A 27,601-nucleotide genomic window follows, 5' to 3' on the forward strand; every position below is an offset into this window, starting at 1 on the left:
AAAAAAAAAAAAAAAAAAAAAAAAAAAATCCCTAGAGCAAAAACATTGACAAAAGTTTGGAAAACTGTGAATAAGCCAGGTCTTTAAATGGTGGAGCAACTAACATTTCCCTGAAACACAAAGTGGTCACTTCACTGGTTTCATGAAGAGTTAAAGCACATTACAGTCTTGTARGTTTTTGAAGTAATCTTTGTGACTGAAGAGGGAACATCATTAACAAATACAAGATGTGTTCCATCTGTACCTAAAGAAAGCACGAGACACGCTTGAAATCCCTAAACCCTGTAGGTTTTGCTTTAATACAGCATATAGTAAACACTAGCCAGAGCCAACATAGCTAAGAAGCTAATTAGATACAGGCTATCTGCTTTGCTGGCTGTGCTGTTAATCTTCTTACTTAACAGCACATCAAGATGTTCAATTAACTGAAGTGCTTGCAGCATGTTAAGAGGCTGATAAAAATAACTAAATATCCATAGTACGTAAAAAAGACACCAAATGTTGGAGCAGACTAACCATCTTACTGGACTCAGGAGGTGCACTTGTACCTCCTCTGGTATCRGTGTATCAGGTTTGTTGTGGTCTTCGTATTGTTTGCAAAGTGATATTGCKTCAGGAGGCTCCAAACATTTACTTCATTAGTTGCAGACTAAGCCAATATAACATTCATTAGTCATGGGTGTCAATAGTTATTAACAGGTTCCCAAAGGCGCTTTCCTTTTAATGTCTGTTACATTCCTTTTGCACGCCTTTTAATTATAAATTAAAAACCAGTGAAAACACTATAATAAAAAAGAACTCTCTATTGCTTGACATCTTTCAAAAAGGGRAAATTGATTCCAGAAATTCTTAACATAAATATATATTTTCCTCTAATAAAYGTTCTGCATTTTCACTGTATTATGTTTTTATGCGCACCTTTATCATTTGAAATAATCAAGGAACAAAGTTACCTGTTCTATAAATTTTTAGTAACAAAGAATTTTATTTTTATAATGAGATACTAGTTGCTCTAGAAGAGGTTCAGTCTGCAGATATATTTTSTATGTGGCAATTGAGTAAAGTTTCCTACATCAGCCAATTTAATCCATTATAATCTCACATAATTTATGTGAAAAACTAACTCATTTTTCCTGATATTTTTCTGCAATGAGCCAATGTACAAAGAGTATCAAGGCAGAATTACAGATCCAAAAGGAAAGCTCTCTATAGTCCTGACTTACATAACTAAGTGAAAATACTTCAGGTATTAACTGAGTCATTGCAAACACTAAGTTTCAGAACTTATCAGAAGACTAATCAGAAAGAATTGTGTTCCAAAGCAAGSCAGACAGCAGACCTCAATCAAAACAGAAGCTCAAAACTCTTGCTATATCTAACAACTATGAATTCATGCATGTGGGTTGTTTGGGTTTTTTTTCCTGTATAGGACTGAAGTCCAGCTGACTTTGAGGTCTGCCTCATAGATGTCTATGTAGGAACAAGGCTTGCAAATTGATTAAAGCCATTTGTTGGCTCATTCTTACAGATACTATCATAACAAAATAAGGCTTAGAGACCTGTCTTGACAGACACTAGAAACCCTAAGAAGGAGACAATGTTTGACAGCTACATGTAATTACTACATTTTCAATACTTTAATATGGTTACTAAATATGCAGTTATGGAAATAAATCAAAAGAGGAGGTTTTAGTTCTACATCATCTACAGTGGATGCTCTGATGACTTTCTAAGTGAACCATAAACTGTTAGTCCAAAATCAGTGCTTAAAGTGAATGGAAGGATCTGTAATGAGTAAAGTGAAATTAAGGACAAGAAAAATGAACCATTAAGTTTTAAAAATGCTTGTTAACCGGGATTGAATCAACACAGAGTTAGAGATGTCTAAAATTAAGTTTTATCTATAAGCCAAACCATGCTTAATTTTATAAAGAATTATACAGGATGATCCAAAGTCTATACAAACTCAAAATAATACTTTTATTAYAAAAGCTCTAGAAAGTTGTATTTTATTAACCTGTAGGACATCATTCACATAAAACTTAATTTCATCATAATTATAGGTAAGACTTTGCATAAAATGTCCGTAAATACATTGGGAAATGAAAGATTAAACTAATTTCCAATTTTTCAAATAAAAAGAATGAATAAAAGAAAAATTAACTTGCTAAAAAAAGTACTGATGGAACACTTTTAAAGTGTCTTTTTTTTCTTAAAAGAGTACTTCAGGACTGCAGAGAAACTAAACCTCTGAGAGYTCAAATAATCTACAGTGTTAATGGTATAGTGCCAGGGTTATTGGCCGATTAACCTCTTTCATTTCCTGGTTAAACATTGGTGTTGTTAGGGTTTAAAACTCCAATTCTAAATATGAAGTTATAAATTAAATATTAAATACCCAACACACAAAACTGGGCACTGATCTATTCTAGGCAGAAATTGTTCACTCTCCTCTGAATTTGTGCATGAGAAGTTGAGTCTCTGTACTTAGTACAACCATCCTAACCATTAAGACTAGAAGCAACTTTACAACAAAAATACTAATGCTGAGAAAAAGCAGTGACTTGAACAGACTGTGCAGGGAATTGCTTTAAGGCATTAATCAGATCTAAACCTGATTAAAGGTCTAATTGGCTTGATTACTAAAGGCAAGAAGAAAACAAGTGCTATATCTGTTTATGGCAAAAGAACTGTAGAGGCTTCAAGACAGTTGAACAGGAAAGATGTTTAACAAAATAAAATTAATATTTTCTAGAGCAAAATTATCACCTGAGGAAGCAGAATTCAAAAATGAAGGCGTCCCTCCACCTCCTCAACCCCAGCCATCTACAGGCCAGGTACAGCCTTTAYTGTTCATAGATTCAGTAATACTAGATTTTGTTTGGGAAGTGTCTATATAACTAGACCATAGAAGTCAAGGCTGATTTTCAAACAACCTTACAGTACTGCATATCAATCAACGTTTAGCTAAATCCGACAAATGCCTTTATTTCTTCTCACCCACCAGGCTTTTTTTTTATGAAGAAAATACAGATTTACTTCTTCTGTGAGTTGCTTTCCAAATAGGACTAACCTGCCACAGTATAAGCTTGTGTGAGGTCTTGATCAGTATTGGAATTGAGGAATTAGAAATGCTGGTATGACTGGTTTTGACATGCTGATATATTCCTCTCCCGTCTTGTTTTCCTCTGACAGAAAATGCCAGTATWTTCTTTCTAAATACTGAAATGGCATACAGTTGTATATCAGCCTGTTTCCCTATAATTATTGGAAAGGAAGAGTAATTTAGTAGTAATTTTAAAATATTTTATTTGGTTTGTTTTTACTAATATAACYCCAGTTTGAAAAATACAAGTTGCGTATGTTAGCCTATAGTTATATTTTATTTTTTTATTTAGTGCTTCTTGATTATAAAAAGTAACACATTCTTTCCATATGAATTAATGGAGTATCTTAAAATAAGCCAGAAAGAGAGCTATTCCTTTACTTRTTAGCTTTAAAATCTTGTCTTTTCCCACAATGTCACACAAAATGTTCAGGGTCCCCCCGTCCCCCCCCCCCCTTTTTTTTAACAGCTTCCTAAGCCAAATTTGCAACAATGCAATTAACTAAATAATTAGGAAAGCAAAACTACAGTYTTTCAGAAGCTATATAAAATATTAGCCATGCACATGAAACTGGAGAGAGTGACCTTATGAGAAGGGGCATGCAGACATACATTCTAATCGACTAAAATCTCATAAAGAATTTAAAATAAACTATAAATATTGTGTGGGGAAAATAAAAGTGTTGAAATTCATCAGTCACCAGAATTAGCTGGATATTTCCACTATTTTACAAAATTCAGTTAGTTATATTTATCATTAGTAACTGTATTTGGTGCTGAAATTTTGTTTAGCATGGCTAAAAATTTTAGAAAATATTTTTTTTATCGTTGCCCATTGGTTTTCAAGACAGTTTTGACTGCTCTCCTAATCTACTTTAAGCATGACAGAAGCACAATTCCTTGTGGGATGGAACAGCTTCACTTTCTGATACCAATAGCCTGAGAACTGCATAAAATGGAGGGACTAAGACATCAGCTGAGCTTCTACAGAATTGCACTAATTTAGGGAAGGTTTCCATTGCAAGATGCAATAGTTCTAGTTATTCTAATGCACATCATGTCAAGATTCCTAAGAGCAGAACTGTCTGTTCTTTACTGGGATTCAGAAGATAATGAGCTACAGGGCAAATTCCAGAGTTAACAGTGAAGGAGCTTCAAAGGTCCTAGAAAGTGTAAATTAGTACTGGTGAGAAAAATAAGCATTTGCTAACCTGGAAAGTTGTTGCAGCTTTTACCTCCCTCCTCTTCATCCAAACAAAAGCAAATGCTTAAGTAGCAATTTAATGAACACTATTCATGCTTSTTTCGAGTTCTGCATATCAGTTTTCTGATATTTTTCAGTAAAATATTTTCTTTAAAGAAGAAAAATCCTCAATCTGAACAGCTAAATTCTGTGTAGTATCATACTTCAYTTGGCAAACAAATTGGGGGTCAGGGGAATGCAGGAGTAGGGGGATAAAACCTCGATTTCCCTAGAGACTTGGATAACTTTTTGCTTGAAAGATTCCATACATCCAATACAATGCCAGATCATACCCGCTTTAGTGCCCACCATTTAAAGATGCAGTTGAGGACTGGGAGGGAAGGGGGATGAAGAAGGTAGAAAATGAGTCAAAGATTAAGGCATTCTGCCTGTGAAGAGATGGCACTTTACCTAAAAAGAAAAGAAGGAATGGCCTTAGGAGGAAGCCTGAAATAGAGAAAACAACCTTCAAAACAAAAGATCATCCAGATAGCTTTAGTATGCACAGAAATTCAATGAGTTTTTAATWTTATTCAAATATATGTTAGAACTTCATTGTCAGAGAATAGAAGCAGACAGGAAAAAGGAGAAACACTTACAAAAAAAGACAAACCCTAAATTAATCTCAGTGATTCAAAAAAGAGAAAGATAAGTCTGGAGAGGGAGAAAAAAGGAGAAGAACTGAAGTCTCCTGAAGTAAATTGATTTCCATATGCCTATTGTACCTAATATYTCCCTTATTAACCAGCATGATCAACGCCAGACACATTCATCTTGCCTGTGATAACAAATGCTCACGGGCTTGCCTAAGAAGTGTGCTGTCACACAGCACTGTGTACATGTAAGACCTACTGTACCTTCAGTCACAGAATCACAGAATCACAGAATCAGTAAGGTTGGAAGGGACCTCTGGAGATCATCTAGTCCAACCTCCCTGCTCAGCAGGGTCACTTAGAGCATGTTGGACAGGGTTGCATCCAGGCAGGATTTGAAGATCTCCAGAGAAAGAGACTCCACAACCTCGCTGGGCAACCTGTGCCAGTGCTCTGTCACTCTCACAGTGAAGAAATTCCACCCCACGGTCAGGCAGAACTTCCTGTGCTTCAGTTTCTGCCCATTGCCTCTTGTCCTGTCACATGGGACAGCTGAAAAGAGTTTGTCCCCATCCCCTTGACACCCTCCCTTCAGGTACTTGTACACATTGATCAGATCCCCCCTCAGTCTTCTCTTCCCTACGCTAAACAGGCCCAGCTCTCGCAGCCGTTCCTCATAGGGCAGGAGGAGTGCAGAGTCCAACCCTCTGATCACCTTTGTAGCCCTACGCTGGACTCTCTCCAGTAGCTCCATATCTCTCTTGTCCTGGGGAGCCCACAGCTACACACAGTACTCCAGATGAGGCCTCCTCAGGGCTGAGGAGAGGGGCAGGATCACCTCCCTCCACCTGCTGGCAACACTCTTCCCAATGCACCCCAAGAGACCGTTGGCTTTCTTGGCCACAAGGGCACATGGCTGGCTCATAGTCAACTTGTCATCCACCAGCACTCCCAGGTCCTTCTCTGCAGAGCTGCTCTCCAGAAGGTCAGCCTTCAGTCTGTACTGGTGCCTGGGGTTATTTTTCCCTAGGTGCAGGGCCCTGCACTTGCCCTTGTTAAACCTCAGGAGGTTCCTGTCCGCCCAACTCTCCAGCCTGGCCAGGTCTCTCTGAATGGTAGTGCAGCCCTCAGGTGTGTCAGCCACTCCTCCCAGCTTGGTATCATCAGCAAACTTGCTGAGGAGGCACTCTGTCCCCTCATCCAGGTCATTGATGAAGAAGTTGAACAAGATGGGACCCAGTACTGAGTCCTGGGGGACGCCACTAGCCACAGGCCTCCGACTAGACTCCACGCTACTGATGATGACCCTCTGAGCTCTGCCTTTCAGCCAGTTCTCAATCCACCTCAGATCCTACTGTACCTTCTGCTCCTCAGGCTACTCTGTGCAAGCCAAGGTGGACCAAATTACATGCTACATGTGAGAGCTTGGTTCACCAGTCTACCTCAGTCCGTGAAGCAGGCTGTGAAACTTTTACAGTAAAAGTTGACCTTGTCTGTATTTTGTGAAGATTGAATTGTGTCACTTAGTCAAAAGCTGGTCTATTGGCCCTGTAGAAAGTTTAGGCAGAAGACTAATGGGAGGATGCAGACAAGGCTCCCAAGACAATTTGAGCAGCAGCCCCAAATAAGCCAGCCTTGACAATGCGAAGGAGGCTCTGGGAGCGAGCAGCAGCATAGCACCAGGATAACTAAGGTTGTGCAGTACCAGAGGACATCACTCTAACTTCAGCATCTAAGCCTCTTTGTGAACATAGACGGAAATTTGTGTCCAAGAACACACAGAATACCCAGGAACCATGCAGAGTATGTGTGAACTTGGGTATCTAAATTCCTATGCAAATACTGCAAGCATCAGCTCGTTCATATCCTCAACAATAAAAGTTCGTATTTTCTGATATTTATGTTTATTTTCTTAAGGGTGAAAAAAAAAGTAAAGATGAGCCACAAAAAGCTGAGGACAGGAAGAATGGAGGACCAGCACCAAAACAACAAGGTCAGTAAAAAGCCGTATATTAGAGCTCAGATACTGTCTGGACAAAATATACGTATGGGATTTAGGGCTGTAAGTAAAATCATTCCTCCTCCAAATGCTATGCTCTGCCAGGTGCTGATCTTATACTTAATTTCTGGAAGAAATTAAGAACTCTGAATTCCCACTGACCCCAAACCAATAATTTGTTACAGGAATATCTGTGCTGTCCAATAATAATAAAGGAATATAAGCTCTCAATGCACAGTCCCTTCATCAGTTTGTCCACTTTTATCAGCTAGCCTAACAAAAGCTGTTTGCTTTTACTGCAAGCTTGATTTCATCTTGGAAAACTTACTATAAAATAAAGATGTTTACCAGCTTAAGAAAGAAAACTTGTATTTTTAGGTATCTTTTGGTTATGTTTCATATATCTATTATTTAATATATTATATGTATTCATATATATATATGAATGACATATACATATATTATATATATTATACATATAGACACATATACATACATATATAATACATACATATATTGTATGTATTTATATACATGTATTAATTATATATTCATATATATATGAATATAGATCTTTGGGGTATGTTTGATATGTGTGTGTGTGTGTGTGTGTGTGTATGCATGCATGCATGTATGATAAAATACCCAGAAGATACATTAGAGATATAGATATATACAACTGTTTAAAAGAGGAGACATTTTAACCATACGACACTCAAGTCTTTTCTAGAAGACGAGAAAAGTGAGCAGTCATTCAAACCTTCCAGACACAAGTGCTGTTAAAAACGATTTGTCATCACCATTCAGGAGATATGCAGGACTGGAACACAGGAACATGGAGCTCAGAGCAATAACACAAACTACTTATTTGCCTAAGCAACTGGTTGCTGTAAACAGCAGCAGCATAACCATGGCTATTTTGTCGTGTTCTCCCAATTGCCCCCCCCCTTTTTTTTTTTGAAACAGTCGCTCCTATTTTGCTCATGTCAGAGTTGAAAAAGGCAGAATGACTGCTGCAACAGCCACCAAAACGGAAGGCTAAGGATGGATGAGCAACAACTACTGCTGGGCCATGCCCTCGCTGTCCTCCCTTGGAGCATCAGTGGTACAAGCCTTTCCCTTTCCGTCCTCCCATACTGGCAAAAACACTGCGCCCAGGGGTTTCAGCAGCCCTTTTCTCTCTTTCTCACTTCTTTTCTTTTGGAGAACAGTTAAAGCTCTCCTCACCGGGGCAGCAAAGCAGAGACTGAGAAACCTTCGGCTTTCTTTTGTAAAGATGATTTAAGGTGAGAGGAGTACTGGAAAAAGATCATAAGGAAATTTGCATATTCCTTGCTGGCACTTTGTGTAATATTAAGTAGTATCACTATTCCTTTCCTGATATAGCCAAACTTTAAACAAAGTCCATCTAATGCAATTATCTTGTGCACTAAATCAATGAAAAACGAAATCTGACACGAGTTAACTGTACAATAAGCCACACATTGAAAAAACACATCTGACATGTTCTGTGGCTTTTTAACAACATTAAATCACAGATACTATCCCATGACAGAATGAAGTATAGTTATAGAAAATTCTTCTGTTGACATTCAAAATCCAATCTAATTTTTAGAGGTTAACATAACTGATGATTCTGTAGTTTGGAGTACAAATTTTTACTTCTAAAATGTAGAATAAGGTAAGCAGTGGCATAGAAAGCAACCACCTCATTGAACATTGAAGAAAAATATACTGCCACAGTTAAACTCCATCTTTCTTTGTTTACTGGAGGGTACTTGGAGTCCCATTTTCAAACAGCCACCAGGCAGTTTCTCCTTTTCCATGTGTGTATTAGTGAGTCAGAGAGTTTGCTATACAATCCACAGAACACACCTCAGGAGAAACCAATGGATTCCCTATACATAAATCCTCACTATCCAAATGGAAAAGGGGACTCCATTATCTGTTGGAAGAAAAGTAGGACTGGTCTCGAGCAGCTCACACTGTGGAACTTAGTGAGCTCTCTATCCTGGCCTAAAACCATGTGGGCAACAACTGAAAGAAGAAAAACAAGAATATCTACAAGGAAACAAATGACGGAAGACCAGGCAGCATTTTGCAGTGTACACACAAATTCAGAGAATGCTATAAACAACACAGCGAGGGCTCAACCAAAACTAGCTAAGGGAAACTACTTAAATGGAAGCGTTAAAGCTGCCTAGGCAGAGAAAAGCCTGTCTGAGATTTCTAAGTAAAGTCCCTCAGAATAAAACTGACCAGAAAGGACTCTAGTCACAGTCTGTCGTTACYGCTCTGCAGTCCTGAAGCACCAACCAACAGTTAGCAGGGCTTACCTCCACTCTCTTCCTCCTCCTCACATGGCAGGCTAGCCATCACTTTCTGCTTTCCTGCTAGCACATGGTCAGGCAGTATGATGTTCCCAGCACAGATGAGAACTTAGCAGGAAGCAAAATTGGAATCTGTTAGGATAAAACTTAGCCACTTGCATCACTCAGAACACCTGGTACTTTTGGCTTCTCTGTTGGCTACTCATTGCCTCATCTCCACCTCCTCACTTACCCCCCCTCTCTCTCACTTGCTTACTTTGTGATTAATTCTCTGCATAATTATCTTGCTCTGTAATTAATTCCCTATATTTTGTGGATTTGCTCTATAATGCATTCATTCTTTAATTTATTCCTTGTATTTGTTTACTTAACTAAATCTGATTCAGCTAATCACAGGTTCTCTGTGTTACTGAATGCTATCGCTATAGGGTCTTTGCATACATATTACCTCCTATAAATGGCTATACAAATGCTTCACTTGTTTTACACACAGTTGTTCAATAGCTCTGCTGATGGCTACGCTATTTTGTGAGYCATATTAAGCCTCCACCTACTAGCTGGTGCCTGCTTTATCATTCTCTGTATCCACGTTCCTTTCCTCCTAACCGATCCTTCCTGTCCTTTTCCTTTGTGGTTCCTTCCAACTCATCCTTCTCCATCCCCTTTCTCTAAACCCTTCTCAGCTCCACATGTACATACTACTTTCCTGAAATCTGTCCTCCTTCCATCTCCTTCTCTGTTTGCCCTAACTAGAACCCAGCCCAACTATTCCCAATCTTCTAGGGTTTGTCTTCCTACTTCTACTAAAACAAGTATCTCAACAGATTTTATCCATAAGCACAGATATATTTACTAAAACCCACACTGACCTAGCCTTGTTATTTGCACTACCTGCCTGAGAAAGCTAGACTAAAATTGTTACATGTATTTCTATCTATGCCACAATTACACCTCTGGATCACAGAGTGGACTAAATAATCTAGTTTAGGAGATTGCCGTGTTCATTTTCAGTGGTATTTCAGTCTCTTCATAACCTAAATGCCTTGGAAAATATTCAGAGGATATATAGAAGATTGTATACCTGTCCCAAATGAAATGCAAATGTCATGCTATAGCGCGCATGAGAATTTGGTGCATTTACCAGACTCAGAAAATCTACATACTAGGTGGGAAGCTCAGATTCAGCCTGGTAAAAGGAATTCTAATTAGCATGTCTAAATGCCTAGTACCTACRAGGAACTTCACTGCTGACTTTTTCTGCAAAGACAAGTTATCATCTTCAGTTCTATTTAGATACTAAAGGAGCACCAGTTTTCCACAGAACRGTTGGCCAAACAAACAAAAGAGGCAGACTCTGGTGATAGTTACTCTGGTGATAGTTTCCTTCTACCTTTCATACATTAGCCTAGTCGTTAAACTTCACCCTCCCATACTAAGGAAGTTCAAACCCGTACCTTTCATGTTTCATCAGAGTGCCCTAACTACCCATGTGAAGTCTAAACTAGAGAGACAAGGGAGGAAATTCTTTAACCTTCCTAATAGTTGGGTCCCTGTGCAGAAAAGAATGTAAAAACCTGTGAAGACTGAGGAGATGGAGTGCRACACGGAGTCTGGCTCTAACCTAGCAAATTAAGCGCTAACCTTGTAGGAGGAGAAGTGGACTTTGATTTCATCATCTGTTTATATCACAATGTTGTTAAACCTGAGAGCAAGAGAATTCCTGTAAAAGGCGTTTGACCCTATCCCAGACAAAGAGGGTCCAGAGCCAAGATTTCTTCTTTTCTAGATGAAAGCTTTGACCATGRACTGCCAAATAAAAGCAAGTCACTTTCTCCCCCTGCATTTAGAAATAAATCTGGTCCATCTTGTGAGGGGAACAAAATCCTGTCACTGTCAAGCCCCAGCTAATTTCTGCTATCTAGGCAYCAATTAATTCTGCCTGGAGTAGGACCAAGTGAGTTTTAAGCCTCTGAGAAGGCATCTTAGAAGTAAGTGTGAACTTTCATGGCTGAAACCTGCCTTTAGTCTGCTATGAATCTGACTCTTGAACTGTCTTGTAAAATTTGTTCCTTGGCATCTCAAAATCTGGGGTTAAATATGCGGTTTGTATCTCAAGAGACTAATCAAGCACAGTATTTTGGCAGAATGAGCTGCGGCTGGATGAACAAAACCTGTCAATGCAAAGAGCCTTTTAAATAAYAATCCTGATCCTTATCTTCTCATCCTTTATACTCTTCAATAACAATCAGTCAATATGGAACTATTATTCCCCCAAAAATGTATTTTTTAAGACGATCAAGAACTTGAATATGTTTAATCAGCTTGCTTCCCCTCCTGCTGTTGTGAAGCCTTTTAATTTCTTTCAGAACTTAACTTTTCACAAGTGACAYGCAAAATGCTAGGAAAACAAATCCAACTTCTTCACATGATCTTTCTTTCTTTATGTGAAAAAACTACTTGATTATAACACTACTGTTTCCAACTAAAGATGAGGGTTTRTCTTATCTTTAAATCTTAGTTAAGATTTGAGATGGACCTATTTACTGATTGTTTCATTTCAACCATATTGATTTTCAAAACATCTTTCCCTGCACAGAGCATCTATTCAAAAAGTTTTACTTGAAAAGTCATGAAGGTGTGTAGTTTGTAATGTCAGAAATAAATCTTATTCTCTCCTTCTTCCATAGGTTTCCTATGTATTTATTTTTCTAGACATTTTTATGACTCTATAGCCACCTTCTGTGTGCATCTTTCAAGTATTTATGGATACAGTCCCAGAACATCCCTCTGAGGCAAGGACAATCAGGCAAATGATTAACTAATATGACAAAAGTAACTCAGGAAGTTTGTAACCCAGATCTCTCAATTTCCACGCTACTGCATTATCTATTCTTAATACAAGGTCATTCTTTACTCTTGCTATTTAAGGGAACCTGTTCTTCACATTATTTAGCAGGCGATAACATTTAAGAACCTCTTTGAGACTTTTAACCATAATAATGGTTTTCAGAAAGTGTAAATGAAAAAAAGCACCCATTTTAAGTGCTCAGAATTATGTTTCAATGGTATATATGTCGCTGAGTTAGCTRAAAAGCAGATTATTCAACCATCAGCTACTCCTAATACTAGGCTCTACCCATTTCTTCATGCCATTTTCATGCATCTTCATGCCAGTTTCCCATTTCAAACAACAGTGTCTGTCCTCAAGTATTTCTATACATTGTTAAAATTGCCAGAATTGYTGTCTATAAACTAAAATAACTGTACCCTCTGAAAACAAATATTAAGTTACATAAGGTTTTCATGTAACTATTGAATCTATATATTCAACAGAAAAAAAAYACAGGATTCCTCAAAGGATYTTGCATTTTGCTTTATATAGAGCATATTGGCTTTTTCTCTCCCATGACTATTACTTATATAGCATGGTACTTAAATGCAGTTAGTAAGACATTATCATCGTGAGATAATGTAGGATTTCTTAAACACTAATTTCTTTTAGAACATTATTAAAAAAAAATGACTAAAAAGTTAGTGGTAGAAGAGTGTATTTGACARGTTTTACCTCCACATGTGCCAGGGACCCAACCGCCCCAGAAAGTGAAGGGAAGCCTAGAGAAGATACTGATCAGRTTTGCAAGCACAAGGCAATGGAGCTGATTGGGAATTCTGAGGAAGAAAGTCTTACCTTTCTGAAGGTAGAAAGCTTCTGAAAAGCTAGAGTAATTTCTTTTTCCCGGACTCAGGAATACAGTTAACCAGTACAATCTAGCCCCTGGCATTTGTTCATATAATTATCTCTAAAAACGAATATATTATTTGACATTTTCCTTCTCTCTCTTTTTTTTTTTTTTTTTTTTTTTTTTTTTTTTTTTTTTTTTTTGTAATAGGATAAGTATTAGTGATGCTAGAGGCCAATTCCTATGGCCAAGGAATGCATATTTAGCCATAGCTGATCCAAAGATTATATCTTTTAAAGCTAGCCTAGCGAGCTATAGATATATATTTTATTGCATTTTGGGAAGAATTGGGAAATTCCTCTTGGGAAATGACTTGAGAAAGTCAGCCCTTTGGATTAGTTGACTGCTCCAGAATCTCGCCTCCTGATGCTGAGTAACCAGCAAGGCTGGTGATCTCCATAGCATATAATGCTTGCTTTCCTGTCCCTCAGCCTCCTGCTGCTATTCACATGCATACAAACAAGTGTCAGGCAGAACAAAAGAGCCCACTTGCTCAGGCAACTCCTCCCTTGCGCTGAACAGCAGGATGGTGGCTCAGCTCCTCTGTCCCCATACTGGCCTTGGCAGTGAATAAGGAGAAGTTGCTCTTCTAGTCAGCCTGAAGAGGTCATGATTGCTTTTTGCAGGTCTGGGGCATTTGAAAAACTCCAAGAACAGCAGAAATAGGATTTGAAATAAGAATTAATAATGAATTTGTGGAGAATGTCTGACTTAATCTGCACTTCCGTATGATAAGTACATATTATATTAGGTAATCATGTTACTCTRTAATGATGGAAGGATCATGATAAACTTCATGGACACAAGCTAACTCATCCTTCAGAGGATCTATAGGGTTTAGAAGTCTCTTGCTTGCATTATTTCTTGTCTAAAGAGAAGTTAACAATACCTCTGTCAAATAAGACTCATGGCAGATTTCTGGATATACATGTACTTATGTATACTTAGGACCGAACATTTAGGAAAAATCAAAACAGTAAAGAGGATGGGGGCAAGACTCTTTACAGTGGTGCCTWGTGACAYRACAAGAAGCAATAGGCACAAATGGAAATACAGGAATCTAAGGAATAACTTTTTTACTACAAGAGTGACTGATCACTGGAACAGCTTGCCCAGAGAGGTTGTGAAGTCTCTTTCCTTGAAAATATTTAAAAACCATCTGGACACGGTCCTGAACAACCTGTTCTAGGTGACCCTGCTGGTGTGTGGGTGTTGGACTAGATGCTCTCCAGAGGTCCCTTCCAAACTCAGCCATTCTGTGATTTTCTGCTTATGGTAAGAATGAGGATTCTAGAGGGATGTGTCCTGGATTTGGCAAATCTTCCTGTAGCAATGGCTTCCTTTGTGGAGAAAGGTCCTTAGCACTGCTGGCTGAGGTTTCTGGACAATTTGTACAGTGCTAGATTTTAGAAACATAGATGTAGATCTGATCCTATAYGAGCAGGTTTAAACTACAAACAACTTTACTGGCTCTTCCTTACAATATTGTCTTTTCCTTTGGGGAGGGGGCAGGAAGGAGGGTGAAGCCTGACCTCCTAGTTTCATGTGATTATCACTTAAAATTAAGTTTTATTACAGAAAAAAAAAATCAGGTCTTGTGGGTTGCATTAAAAATTATGGATAAAATATTTTAAAACTCAGAGATAAATACAAAGTACATAAAATATACAGGTTTTAAGCTCTCATTTTTTGCTTCAAAGAAAAAATGTGAAACATTCTGCTACAGAATATTCTGCAGAAGTGAGTGCCTGTGTTTGTGAGAGAGATACAGAAAGAGAAAGAGACAGATGAAGAGAGACAGAGAGAGAAGGTAAAAAAGGAAAATTGAAAAGATTGTCAAAACTCTCTATCCAAAACAGCGAAGTGAAAACTGAAGATAAAAATTATTTTATGAAAATGTGAACAAGAAGGTGAGCAGTATCAAACTCAGTTGGGTATGTTCCTTAAAGAGGCAAAGATATTTTGGCTACCAAAACCTAATCCTGCAATTAGCAGGCCTTCTGATTTAACAAGCTACCTTTTTACGGTATTCCTTTGAGTAGTGTTTTGCCCACAGAGCTGTATTTTCRCAACTGCCACTTTTCCATTCCATCTTAAAAGAGAATCAGTAACACATTTCCAAAATCAATTTTGAATTGATTATTTGATTATTATTCTAATGGAGAGTCCAAATGACCTACAATATGATGTGGGCTGCATTCTTCAACTTCCACTCTTAATACAGAGGCAGCTTTAGCTACCTTTAGCTTTATTTCAATAGAGCAGGAATGGAAATCATTTGGAGAAAAACAGAAAAACTTAAATCTCCTGTTTTTCCATTCAGCTCTTTCAAAAACTGCTTTAGATGTTTGCACCTTGCCATAATTCTGTCTCCTTTTTCTCAGTCATGGCAATTTCTTTACCATAGCCAAATTTATGTGAAACCAATATAAATTTTATTTGCTGCCCTGTAAGCCAAGCAGTCTACCTGATGATAGTGCCTCTAGAAATAACTAGGTAAATTCTAAACACTACCTAAACAGTGATGCTTAAAGGCATTTGTTATGGTTGTTCCCATAAGTCAGAGAGGTATGATCTAAATTCTTTAAGCAGCAAAAAGAGACTAAGACTTTTTAAATGTGACAACACAGACAACCCTCCCAATTCCACATAGAAAGGAACAGCTACTACTTGACACACAGCTGGCAGTGGCAGTGATCCCAAGCTTTGACATCCCAATTCTATGGCAAATGCCTTGTGCTGCTACTGGAGCATTCATGAATTCTAAAACCTATGGAAGTTTGAAATATCCACTGATTTAGTGTTTCCCATCAGTTTGAGTAGAGTTCTCAATCAGTGATCTGTGGCTTGAGACCTCAGGCTGAATGAACTTGAGAGCATCAATGATGCCATTACTAACAGGCTGAGATGCATTATTTTTCTGCAATGGGAGACAAGAACCATATGTTTTTGTGACTTTCTGGTCATCTTTTCCCACACCCACATTGTCATTCCAGAGACAGACTATCTAATTCAGAAGTCGGTTACTCTAAATTCTGTGTCCACACTAGCATATCACTTCACATGAAAACATTTCTGAAGTGAATCTCCTGACTGTCCCCGTGCTGCATTTTGTGTTTTCACATGGGGCACTYTAAGAGTAGATAACTGGATTTCTTTAGGATAAAACCAAACTGGAAAAAGCACTCCACGATTATAGCTRGTATATCCACACTGCTGATGGACATTCAGTTCAAAGGATCACACTAGACCTAGCTTGAAAAATTGTGCACGCACACATCCCCAGCTGATACAGGGTGGATGCCAGGCCTTCAGCACCACTTCACTCTACTGACTGTTTGCTATCAAGTTGCATTACTCGGTAGTATAGATGTAGCTATGGGCAATTACAATTACAATTCTTCCCTGAAYGTGTGCTTTCTGCACCTTGAAAATCCCCTGGATGGGGGAACCCTTCAGGCAAGATGAAGCATTCCCCAGGGTTAGATTACCARCAGACTTTTCCCTCAAGATACTATTGCAATGCCAGCTGCTACAGAAAGGAAATAAAAACCTKTATTTCCATGAAGTGGGCAAGATACCGTTACTGTTATCAACCTAAGSCATAACTCCTGATTTGGAGGATTTCTAGTTGAATATCAGAGTTTTAAATGAAATCCCTCACAAAAATCTTCTCAGCTTAGAGCTGATAAGTAAAACAAGCCCTGCAGACTGTCTCTTCRTAACTTAGTAGTGCTACATTTCTCCCAGAGATCATTTGAAAATTAACCTATAAATTTGGTAATCCAAAATGCAGTGGGCCAGAGTGCTGGGGAACATGGATTTCTTTGCCTTCTCTTCAGTTCTTTGTCTGACTTTGGCTTGAGTCGTTCTGGTTTGTTCATACTCTCCAGGTAGAGATATCCACAGATACCTCCCTCTAGGTCTCAYCTTTGATCCTGTTTATTAAATACATTCTTGTAAGAGTAGCAAGCCACATATGGGGCATTAGCTTTTCTTAATCTAAAAACCGAAGAAAAAAAATACCTCTAGCAGTACCCCACTGCTCTTATAATCAACTGTCCATCTGGTCAAAGTCTGATCAAGTCAGATTAGAAACAGTTGTGTATGCTCCTAAGCAATGCCTGGAAGAAAAAATTATCCCAAATCAGAAACAAATGGCAAAGGCAGGGTAGTTTGGCTTATTAAACTGCTGCAAACAAATTGATCCACTGTCCTTCCCCGAGTTCTTTTTTGTTTTTTTTTTCCCGAAATACCATTTTGAGCAATCACCTTCTGACCAGGCAGCTTAACAGTTCGCTGTCACAACAGCTTGAACCCCTCTGAAATGAATAACAGCTCTCTAAATGTGGAGATTAACTATCAGAAAATTATTCTTATGCTATTTGCATGAAATACTCAAGGCTTGACTTCTTTTCAACTCTCTTGAATTTAAAATGCAGTAGACATAACAGGCTCCAGATTTATTTGCTATGATATTTTGCTGCCAAGCCTTTTTCCCTATAATCATATTACTTAAAGTATTTATGAAGGATGGGGTTGTTCCTCCTTTATGCAAAGTGTCAGATTGATGACAGCTCTCCAATTATTTTTCAGCATGAAAATTTAAAGTAAAGAAATAAGACTAATTGGAATATTTAATCATATAAGGGCACTTAAATGGCAGGAGAGTATATCCTATGCATACAGAAAAGTGAAACTAGCTAGTCTATTTCTTCATTTTTGTTACAATTAACATTTTTAAAGAAGATTAGCAAGAAGTTTTTTTCACTTATCTGTAAAAGAGTTCTACATATCCACATCCCTAAYGATATATCTCTATCACAATTTACTCAACAACGAATAGGGCTGTCGTGCCCTATATATAATGCAACCCAAACACTAGAGTAAAAATAATGTCATTAGCATTTGCTATGCATAAGCAAATAAGCTATTCTTCATTTTACTTCCTGAATTTCTTATGATATTTCTGGACATTTATCTATCTGTCCTCTATCTATTTAAAAAATATGCAGATACACTAATTCTATAATATTGCATGAGTCCTTGTTTCTTAAAAGCCACAACCACTGTATTGACCATTGTTGCCGTGGCTACAGAAACATCTACATTAAAAATCATGAGGAAGTTACGTCTTCTAAAAAATAAACATATTCATGTGTAGCACTATCAACATAAACATGTTCTGTACAGCTGGCACTGAAATACATTTATGAGGAAATTATTCAAAGCTCTGAACGCAGAATCTGTAACATATAGTACTTGTCCATTGAAGATATAATGGCAGTAAAGCTGTGATTGTTCCAAAAGTGTTATCATAATTCTTTAAAAATTGATATTCTAAAATTACAACCTTTTCCTCTGCAGATACAGCTCCACAAAAAGCACCTGAGCCCTCAACACCTGAAAAATCAACTGAAGCATCTAAGACAACTCAAAAGGAACAAGGTCAGCTTAGTGATGGGAAAGAAGATGCCAGGTGAGTAAATTCAATTATAGACCACAAGGTTTTTTTCTCCTGACATATCAGAATAATTTTGCATTTTCATGTGTTCTTTAAAAGTCCCTCCTGCATCTGGCACACTGCAAGAACCTGAAGGGATTCTGCACATAATTTCAGTTCTAAGGCAACCACACATATGAGGTATTCATCTAGTAAGTGTTTTTGATAGGTTTTTCTGTACCTCATTCTAAATTGCAGAAATGAGGAAAAGGATTTGCTCTGTCTACAGTGAAATACCCATATATGCTATTTCTAACATTATTACTGCTCAGTTATAATTATTCTGCTATGTAAGTCCTAGGACGCTGCCCTGAATAGCTGAAATGTTTGGTATATCATCTTGTTTTAAGAGGTTTTTACCTTGCATATATCTTTTGTTGAGTTATACCACTAAATAGGCATTAGTWTCTGCAACTAGAGGGTTAGGACTGTCTCTTCTCAAGAAGAAACAAACAAATGAAACTATAAAGGTCTTTCAGGGAATAATCTACAATTGTTCAACTTCTGGAAAAAGCTTAGGTGTCTATTCATTTTGCTAAAATAAAAATAAAGGTGAAATCCAGAAAACAATAATCTTGGAGTAATCTATGCTCATTACAGAACCATAGATTCATAGAATATTTCATGTTGGAAGGCACTGCCAGAAGGTCCTTAGTCCAACCTCCTGCTAAAAGGAGAGCCAACTTTGAGCTTAGATTCAATTTCCAAATTAGATTAGGTTGCTCAGAGCTTTGCCTAGTCCAGTAGTGAATACCTGTCTCCAAGGACAGAGACTATCCACAAACTCTCTGGGAAATCTGGTCCAATTTTTGGCTACTCTCATTATGAAACCTTACACTTAATCAAAGTTTCTCTCACTATAACTTGCTTCTGTTTCTTCTTTTCCTCTTGCAGTTCACCTCCAGGAATAGTTTGGATACATGTTCTGTATAACAGAATATTCTGCATAATAGTGGAACATGTATAACATGTTCCACTACCTGTTAGGWGGTGGAAAACTGCAATTAACTCTGTCTTCTCATTTCCTTTCTTTTACTAGGATAGAGTTTGTAGTACAATGACCAGGAATAATTGAGCAAAATACCAGTGCATAAACCTCTCCCTAGAAGTAATACATGTGATAAAAATAATGCCTCCCCAAAAGACTGGAAATGTTATACATAATGCCTTCCAAAAAGACTGGAAATGTTATAAATAACTGGATAATCTGGATATGAATCAGTAGGTCAACAATGAAAACCCAGCTAAAGTATCTTCTTTATGCCATTCCTTGACATGTTGCTATGGTGAACTCTGTCGCTACGCTAAATGTAGTTGCAATGTACTTATGAAATAAAGGGGTATGCTGGTAACAGGGTCCATCAACAGGGCAAAGCGGTGAACCAGGCCCAAGGTCCATCCAGGGAGTCCAGTCAGGAGCAAAAGGAGAGTGGGGCAGAGACAGGGTTGAGCAAGGCTGTAGCCTTGCATGGGTCCAAAGTCCAGACAGAGCCARCAATAGAACTGGAGACAAGTTACAACACGCACGTGAGTGGCCTGTTCAGGAGACAAGGCACTTACAGCACAGGTCCTAGGACTGTCCCAGGAGGTAAAGCAGTCTGCCCACAGCTGGCAGGTCCCAGGTGAGGCTGCTCAGGACCATTTAGGTTTGTTGCTGTACCCAAGGTCCTGACACTATGTTTTGGCTTATGTAAACTATTATCCTATATTAATCATTCTCCAAGAGTCAAAATTTAATAGAATGTTGCTTGATCTTCTGCCTAATAGGAAATCATCAGTATGCACATTGGAATGATGCCCACAGGTCATCAGCGAGATCTATAGTAAGTGAAGGCTTGTGGGTGTGTATACATATCTGCTCACAAACCATATGTATCCAGAGCAGCTCAACTTTCATGGAAATTATGTTAATAGAAAATATTTGAATTTATGCTCTGCTACTGTAACTTAATTTTTTAAATTCATCTGCACAGGCTCAGAAATATGGGTGAAGGAAGAGAAAAGAAGGCAGGCAACGAGGACTTTAGTCCTTGTCACTATATACATTGTAAGGTGCAGCATTTGTTTCAACACAGTTGACGTGTTTTAAATTGCACATCTTTCTTTCAGATCAGGTCTGTGTCTCTCCATACATAATTTCAGGGAGTGGTAATGAACTTCCACATAAGGAACCTAAATTCTTAAATCTTAGGCCCAYGCCTGCAACTATGCAATCTGGCAATATGAAAAATTATACTAATGTGATTAACTTACTGAAATCAATTGGATTACTTATATGTATGACAGTTCATGARACTGTGCACTAACTGCAGCCACCCTCCAATTCATCTGCATTARGCTAGCTTTTACTCGTGGTTCAACACTGCCTATATTATCTATTAACAGGAAAACAGTGTTGTGAATCTCCTCTGAAGGAACAAACCAATTTATTCTCTTGCTAAGTGAATGACTTAGCTTTGACTGAGACTGCATGTATTCCTGAAAACTCCCACAGAAACTGTTTATCCGCAAGAAAAAAAAATGTTTTGGCTTCCCCTCTTAGCACTTTCTCATTTTTCAAATATAAAAATGCATCGTGACGGACATTAATAAAGAGTGGAGAGACACTCTGGAGTGTCACTCTGGACGGACATTAATAAAGAGTGGAGAGATTAATAAAGAGTGGAGGTTTGCCTACATCCATCTGAACACTATGTCTAGAGGAGGAGACACGCTTGAATGGCTGATGGACCAAGGCACCGAATTATGACAGAATGACTGAAACTTTTAATGTCTGTTTCCTAATGGCTTAGATAGGATTCCACACAGGTCTGCCTTGTTGTTTCTCTCCTCTATCTTTAATGATAATATAACAGAGTAATAGGTTATTTCCATGAATAGCTATCTGCTGAGCAATAATAATCTCTGTTTGAGAGGGAAGGCTAAGTATATGCAGTCTCTTCACAGCAAGAAATAAGGGAATAGAGGAACATTCAGAATGTAATTTGCACTCTAATAGGCAGCAGAGGAGTCTTATTAACATGGTACCAACATAAAACATTAATTGCAGCCTTTTTAATATATCAAGATTACTTTATGTTGGGGAAGGTTTATAAAAACATATATGCACATACACAATCCAATAATTTTTTTAAATACAGGATAAAAATTGCATGAGAGATATTCAGTAGCACTTAGAATCATAGAATCATAGAATCAGTAAGGTTGGAAGGGACCTCTGGAGATCATCTAGTCCAACTCCCCCRCTCAGCAGGGTCACCTAGAGCATGTTAGACAGGGTTGTATCCAGGCAGGCTTTGAAGATCTCCAGAGAAGGAGACTSCACAACCTCKCTGGGCAACCTGTKCCAGKGCTCTGTCACTCTCACAGGGAAGAAATTCCCCCTCACAGTCAGGCAGAACTTCCTGTGCTTCARTTTCTGCCCATTGCCTCTTGTCCTGYCACAYRGGACAACTGAAAAGAGTTTGKCYCYGTCCCCTTGACACCCTCCCTTCAGGTACTTCTACACATTGATAAGATCCCCCCTCAGTCTTCTSCTCCCCACGCTAAACAGGCCCAGCTCTCACAGCCATTCCTGATCATCTTTGTAGCCCTACGCTGGACTCTCTCCAGTAGCTCCATGTCCCTTTTGTACTGGGGAGCCCASAACTGGACASAGTACTTGAGATGAGGCCTCCCCAGGGCTGAGGAGAGGGGMAGGATCACCTCCCTCCACCTGCTGGCAACACTCTTCCCAATGCACCCCAAGAGACCATTGGCCTTCCTGGCCACAAGGGCACATTGCTGGCTCGTAGTCAACTTGTAATCCTCCAGCACTCCCAGGTCCTTCTCTGCAGAGCTGCTCTCCAGCAGGTCAGTCCCCAGATTGTACTGGTGCCTGGGGTTATTTTTCCCTAGGTGCAGGGCCCTGCACTTGCCCTTGCTGAACTTCATGAGGTTCCTCTCTGCCCAGCTCTCCAGCCTGTCCAGGTCTCTCTGAATGGCAGCACAGGCCTCAGGTATGTCAGCCACTCCCCCAGCTTGGTACCATCAGCAAACTTGCTGAGGAGGCACTCTGTCCCCTCATCCAGGTCATTGATGAAGAAGTTGAACAGGATGGGACCCAGTACTGAGYCCTGGGGGACGCCATTAGCCACAGGCCTCCAACTAGACTCCACGCCACTGRTGACGACCCTCTGAGCTCTGCCTTTCAGCCAGTTCTCAATCCATCTCCCTGTCCGCTCGTCTAACCCACACTTGCTGAGCTKCTCTAGGAGGATGTTATGGGAGACAGTGTCAAAAGCCTTGCTGAAGTCAAGGTACACGTCCACTGCTCTSCCCTCATCTACTCAGCCAGTCATTCCATCATAGAAGACTATCAGGTTGGTTAAGCAGGATTTCCCCTTGGTGAATCCATGCTGGCTACTCCTGATCACCTTCTTYKCCWCCATATGTCTGGAGATGACATCCAGAATGAGCTGTTCCATCACCTTTCCAGGGATGGAGGTGAGGCTGACAGGCCTATAGTTGCCTGGGTCCTCCTTCTTGCCCTTCTTGAAGACTGGAGTGACCCTGGCTTTCTTCCAGTCCTCAGGCACCTCTCCAGTTCTCCAGGAGCTTTCAARGATGATGSAGAGCRGCCTGGCAACAACATCCGCCAGCTCCCTCAGTACCTGTGGGTGCATCCCRYCTGGGCCCATGGATTTGTSGATGTCTAGCCTGCCCAGAAGGTCTCTAATCCTWTCCTCCTCAACCAAAGRAAAGTCTTCCCTTCTCCAGACTTTCTCCCTCAYRTCCAGGCTSYRGGATTCCTGAGGGCTRCCCTTAGCAGTGAAGACTGAAGCCAAGAAGGCATTCAGTAATTCTGCCTTCTCTGKATCCCTTGTCAGCAGGGCCCCTGCCCCATTCAATAGCAGGCCCACATTTTCCCTGGTTGTCCTCTTGCTGCTGATGTATTTGAAGAARCCCTTCCTGTTGTCCTTGACATCCCTTGCCAGACTCAATTCCAGCTGGGCCTTMGCCTTCCTCGCCGCATCTCTRCATACTCTGACTGCATTCCTGTAWTTYTCCCARGTAGCCTGTCMCCTCTTCCACATTCTGTGTATTTTCTTCTTCTGTCTGAATTTGGCCAGGAGCTCCTTGCTCACCCAKGCAGGTCTCCTGCCCCTTTTTCTGCACTTCTTACTCATAGGGATGCACYGCTCTTGAGCTTGGAGGAAGTGATGTTTAAATAGTAGCCAGCTCTCCTGGACCCTCCTTCCTTCTAGGGCCTTGACTCATGAGATTCCWCCAAKTAGGTCTCTGAAGAGCCCAAAGTCCGCTCTCCTRARGTCCAGGGTTGCAATCCTGCTTGTTGCCTTAATTCTTTCCCRCYGGATCCTGAACTCCACCATCTCGTGGTCACTGCAGCCAAGGCTGGTCCCAACCTTCACATCTCTAACCAGTCCCTCTCTGTTGGTAAGGACAAGGTCCAGCAGGACACATTTCCTCGTAGGCTCCTCCACCATTTGTGACAAGAAGTWATCAYCTATGCATTGCAGGAGCCTCCTGGACTGTCTGTGCCTTGCTGTGTAGTTCTTCCAGCAGATGTCGGGGTGGTTGAAGTCCCCCATGAGAACCAGGGCTTGAGGCTACTTCCAGCTGTCTATAGAAGACTTCATCAACTTTCTCTTCCTGGTCAGGTGGCCTGTAGTAGACASCCACAGCCGTGTCCCCCATGTTGGCCTGCCCTTTGATCTTTACCCATAAGCTCTCGACTGCCTCCTCCTCCTCCACCCCAGGCAGAGCTCGATGCATTCCAGATACTCTCTCACATAAAGAGCAACTCCACCACTTCKCCTTCCTGGCCTGTCTTTCGTGAAAAGCCCCTAGCCATCCATGGCAGCATTCCAGTCATGGGAGCTATCCCACCATGTCTCTGTGATTGCAATGAGATCACAGCCCTGCAACCGCACACAGATCTCCAGCTCCTGTTTGTTCCCCACGCTGTGTGCATTGGTGTACAGGCATTTCAAAGAGGTGGTCATGCCTGCAGGTTTCCCAGGAAGGGTGTACAGGGGTTGCCCATAGCCATGTCCCGAATGCACATCCCCAGCTGCAWACACCTGTTGGAGGCCCCCCAACTCGAGTTGTGTTTTGTTGTCTACCATGTCTGTATGACACTCCCCCTTCCCCCTCCTACCTAGTTTAAAGCCCTCTTTTCTAGGCTGGCCAACCTGTTGGCAAAGGCAAATGTGCCCCACTCGGTGAGGTGAATCCCATCTCTCCCCACTAGTTGTTGGTCTTCAAACCATGTTCCATGGTCATAGAATCCAAAACCCTGTTGCCAGCACCAGCAGCRTAGCCAGCAAATGCTGAGTATTATCAGGGAGCAGTAAGGTAYAGGGGCTGGGGCTCTTGCTGAGACCTCCCCACAGCGGGTCTGAGAGCCTCTTCCCACCATCACCAAGGGAGAGGRACTGCCCACAGCTGCCCTGGCTCTGAGCTGGCCCTGAGCTCCAGCAACTAAACCTCCAGGAGAGGGAACAATCTCAGGTCTCTTACTCATATAACCTTTGCTGATTTTCATATTTTTTTATTTAAAAGGTGCATTTTTTTTCTCATGGTTTTAACCCAGAGAAGAATTTATTTCCTTCAGTATGACCAAGATTTAAACTCAAAAAAATTTTATATATATATATAAATTTTTTTATATATATATTTATATTTTATATACAAATTTTTTATAAAAGCCACAGTCAGAGAGGCAATTGGTGAACAGTTTCTGGCAGTCTGAGATCATCCTGATGACTGAAACCTGATGTGCCTTTCCCCTGTACATGTCCTCCCACGCCCTGTCCTGTGCTTGTGCAGCCATGTGGTCAGCTGGATCCAGTAGGAAAATAATCACTTCTCTTATGGGTTAATGCTGACCAAGGGCACCCCCAAAGCATGCGGGAAAGGTGGCAAGCAGCTGCCTCATCMCAAGTCAGCAGGATTGACTGGAGTATTTCATGAAACTGAGATCCTGAAAGTAATAGGTTGTGATAAATAGGACAGACTAGACGACGGTTTGTTCTGGTCATGAACTATAAGAAAACAAACAATAAAAATGTTTTGAAAGAAGCATTGTCAATATTATTTCTCTGCAATGAGAGAACTTGAAAAGTTCATACCTCAGCAGCTCAAGGGTTATACTAAGCTCAAGGAATGTTTTAGGTACCTGTAGAAAGACTTCACTGACTTTAGTGCAAGTTAAAACACCTCTGCAAAGAGGGGAATATTGCCATTTGTACAGGGGATAAAACAACATAATATGTTCTGCAGGGGTATGTTTGGACCCTGAACTCTAACAAAAACTTAAAGGAAGACGCTATGATTCCAGCGATCACACAGGTGACACAGGAGAGACGAACGTGAGGTGCTTGKGCAACCCTGCACGGAGGGCTGGGAACCGACATACAGTCTGTGGCACGTGGCTGCTGTGTGAAGAGTTCTGGTGTGTAGGAGCAAAGGGGAGGCAGATCCGTAGTGAACACCTGGTGTCAGGGGAGGAGGTGAAGAAGCTGCAGCAAGTCCTAGAAAGAGCAGGGGRTGAAAGAACGGTGCACAAAGCCTCCGAGAGCACAGAGCAGAGGAAACGGAGGGATRCAAAGAGCTTCTCTGACCTGCTCTCTCCTCTGCATCTTTCCAAAGCCTTTAAGCCTGGCTAAAGGTGTAAGTGTATCATCTTCCAGATTAGCAAGGTGATTACAATGTACTATTAATAGTATGGCAGTATTCTGAAAGCCCAGTCAAGGATCATGAACTGTGAAATGCTGTGTAAAATGACAATCCGTATTCACAGGCCACATATCTAAGAGTACRTAATGAAAAAAACACACTGGGCAACTAGGACTTAAGGTACTTTTAGATTTCTTGTCAATATCTTACATATTCTGGGTTATGGTTAGAGAGGAACAAAAACTTATAGCTCATATGCCACCTGCAGAATCTGACTGTTATGAATAAAACATGTTTAAATAAAATAAAATAAATGCATTTTAATAAAATATAATAATTCAATGAAATACATTTACCAGTCCCACACAGAAAACACACGCTTCTGATTTTGCTTTTGCAAATTCAGAAACCCAACCTTCAACATTTTCAAAAAATAATAATAATAAAGAGAGCTCCAGTGTTGCAAACTGCCATATGAGGAAAGGTGATTCACATAGACTGAAGTCTGTGTTCATATTTTACCCTTTTCATAGACAAATCCTATTACCAAGCAGGTTATACCTKTCTTTCTCAGGCCCATAAAGGATATTTTTTTCCTCTCCAATTTGGCTAATAGCAAAAAAAAGATAACAAAACAAACAAAGATTAAGAGGCAATTTGCTCTGCGGTGCATAGCCAGGTTAATAAAGAGAACTCCTGCTGGTAGCCTGTTCTTAGTGAGTAATGCACTTCATTTAGCTCAATTACCTCAACCAAGAAAATTACCATGTTTATTAGTGCTTGCCATCCACTAGTTGCAACACATCAACCAACCCAGCAGATGCATCTTGGAGAGGCTAAGCCCTATCAGAGGATGAAATCTCAGCACCCTGGAGAAACACACTCAATATCAACCAACTGCAAAGACACCAGAATATCCTTATTTAGAGTAGGAACACGAGGGACTCATGGTACTAATTCCAAATGACTTGAGAGAAAGTAAAACAAGGCCAAGGCTGAGCACTTCTGAAAGACCCCTGTTCAAATATAGCTACAAGAATATTTTATACAGAGACTAGTATCTTTCTCTAGATGTTTCCAGCTAATCACTACAGAAGTTAAAATTGCAAACAGGTGGATTGCATCTTGTACATAATTCTCGCCAGAAAGACTTTAAAGTATGAAAAAATCAAAATATTTTTCTTAGCACAAATATCCCACCTCCTTAGGTCTTTCAGAGCTTGTCACTTTTAGTGCCTGAATTTGAATTTCTRTATTGGATAAATTGAGAACCTGTAAATTAAATAGAAAGGTTCTGGTGTACAGCCTGTGCCAAAATGGATGAAACTTGCAGGAATCATACCTGAGATGTATTTTCCCACAGGTTTAAATTACATCTGTACTGCAGGATGCAGTTACACATGCTAT

At 39.9% G+C, this 27,601-nt stretch overlaps 1 protein-coding gene across 1 annotated transcript in view; it reads left to right on the forward strand.

The window, feature by feature from the left end:
- Nucleotides 1-27,601, forward strand: part of CNGB3 (cyclic nucleotide gated channel subunit beta 3) — a 92,062-nt gene that overhangs the window by 19,903 nt on the left and 44,558 nt on the right. The window contains exons 3-4 of the mRNA XM_085299206.1: nt 6,860-6,935; nt 18,379-18,490. Coding sequence (XP_085155332.1) covers nt 6,860-6,935; nt 18,379-18,490 — 188 coding nt within the window. The remainder of the gene's footprint in view (nt 1-6,859; nt 6,936-18,378; nt 18,491-27,601) is intronic.

The sequence above is a fragment of the Rhea americana genome, unplaced genomic scaffold (genome assembly GCF_003343005.1).
Source record: "Rhea americana isolate MKP2758 unplaced genomic scaffold, rheAme1 scaffold_0, whole genome shotgun sequence".
NCBI classification, from domain to species: domain Eukaryota; kingdom Metazoa; phylum Chordata; class Aves; order Rheiformes; family Rheidae; genus Rhea; species Rhea americana.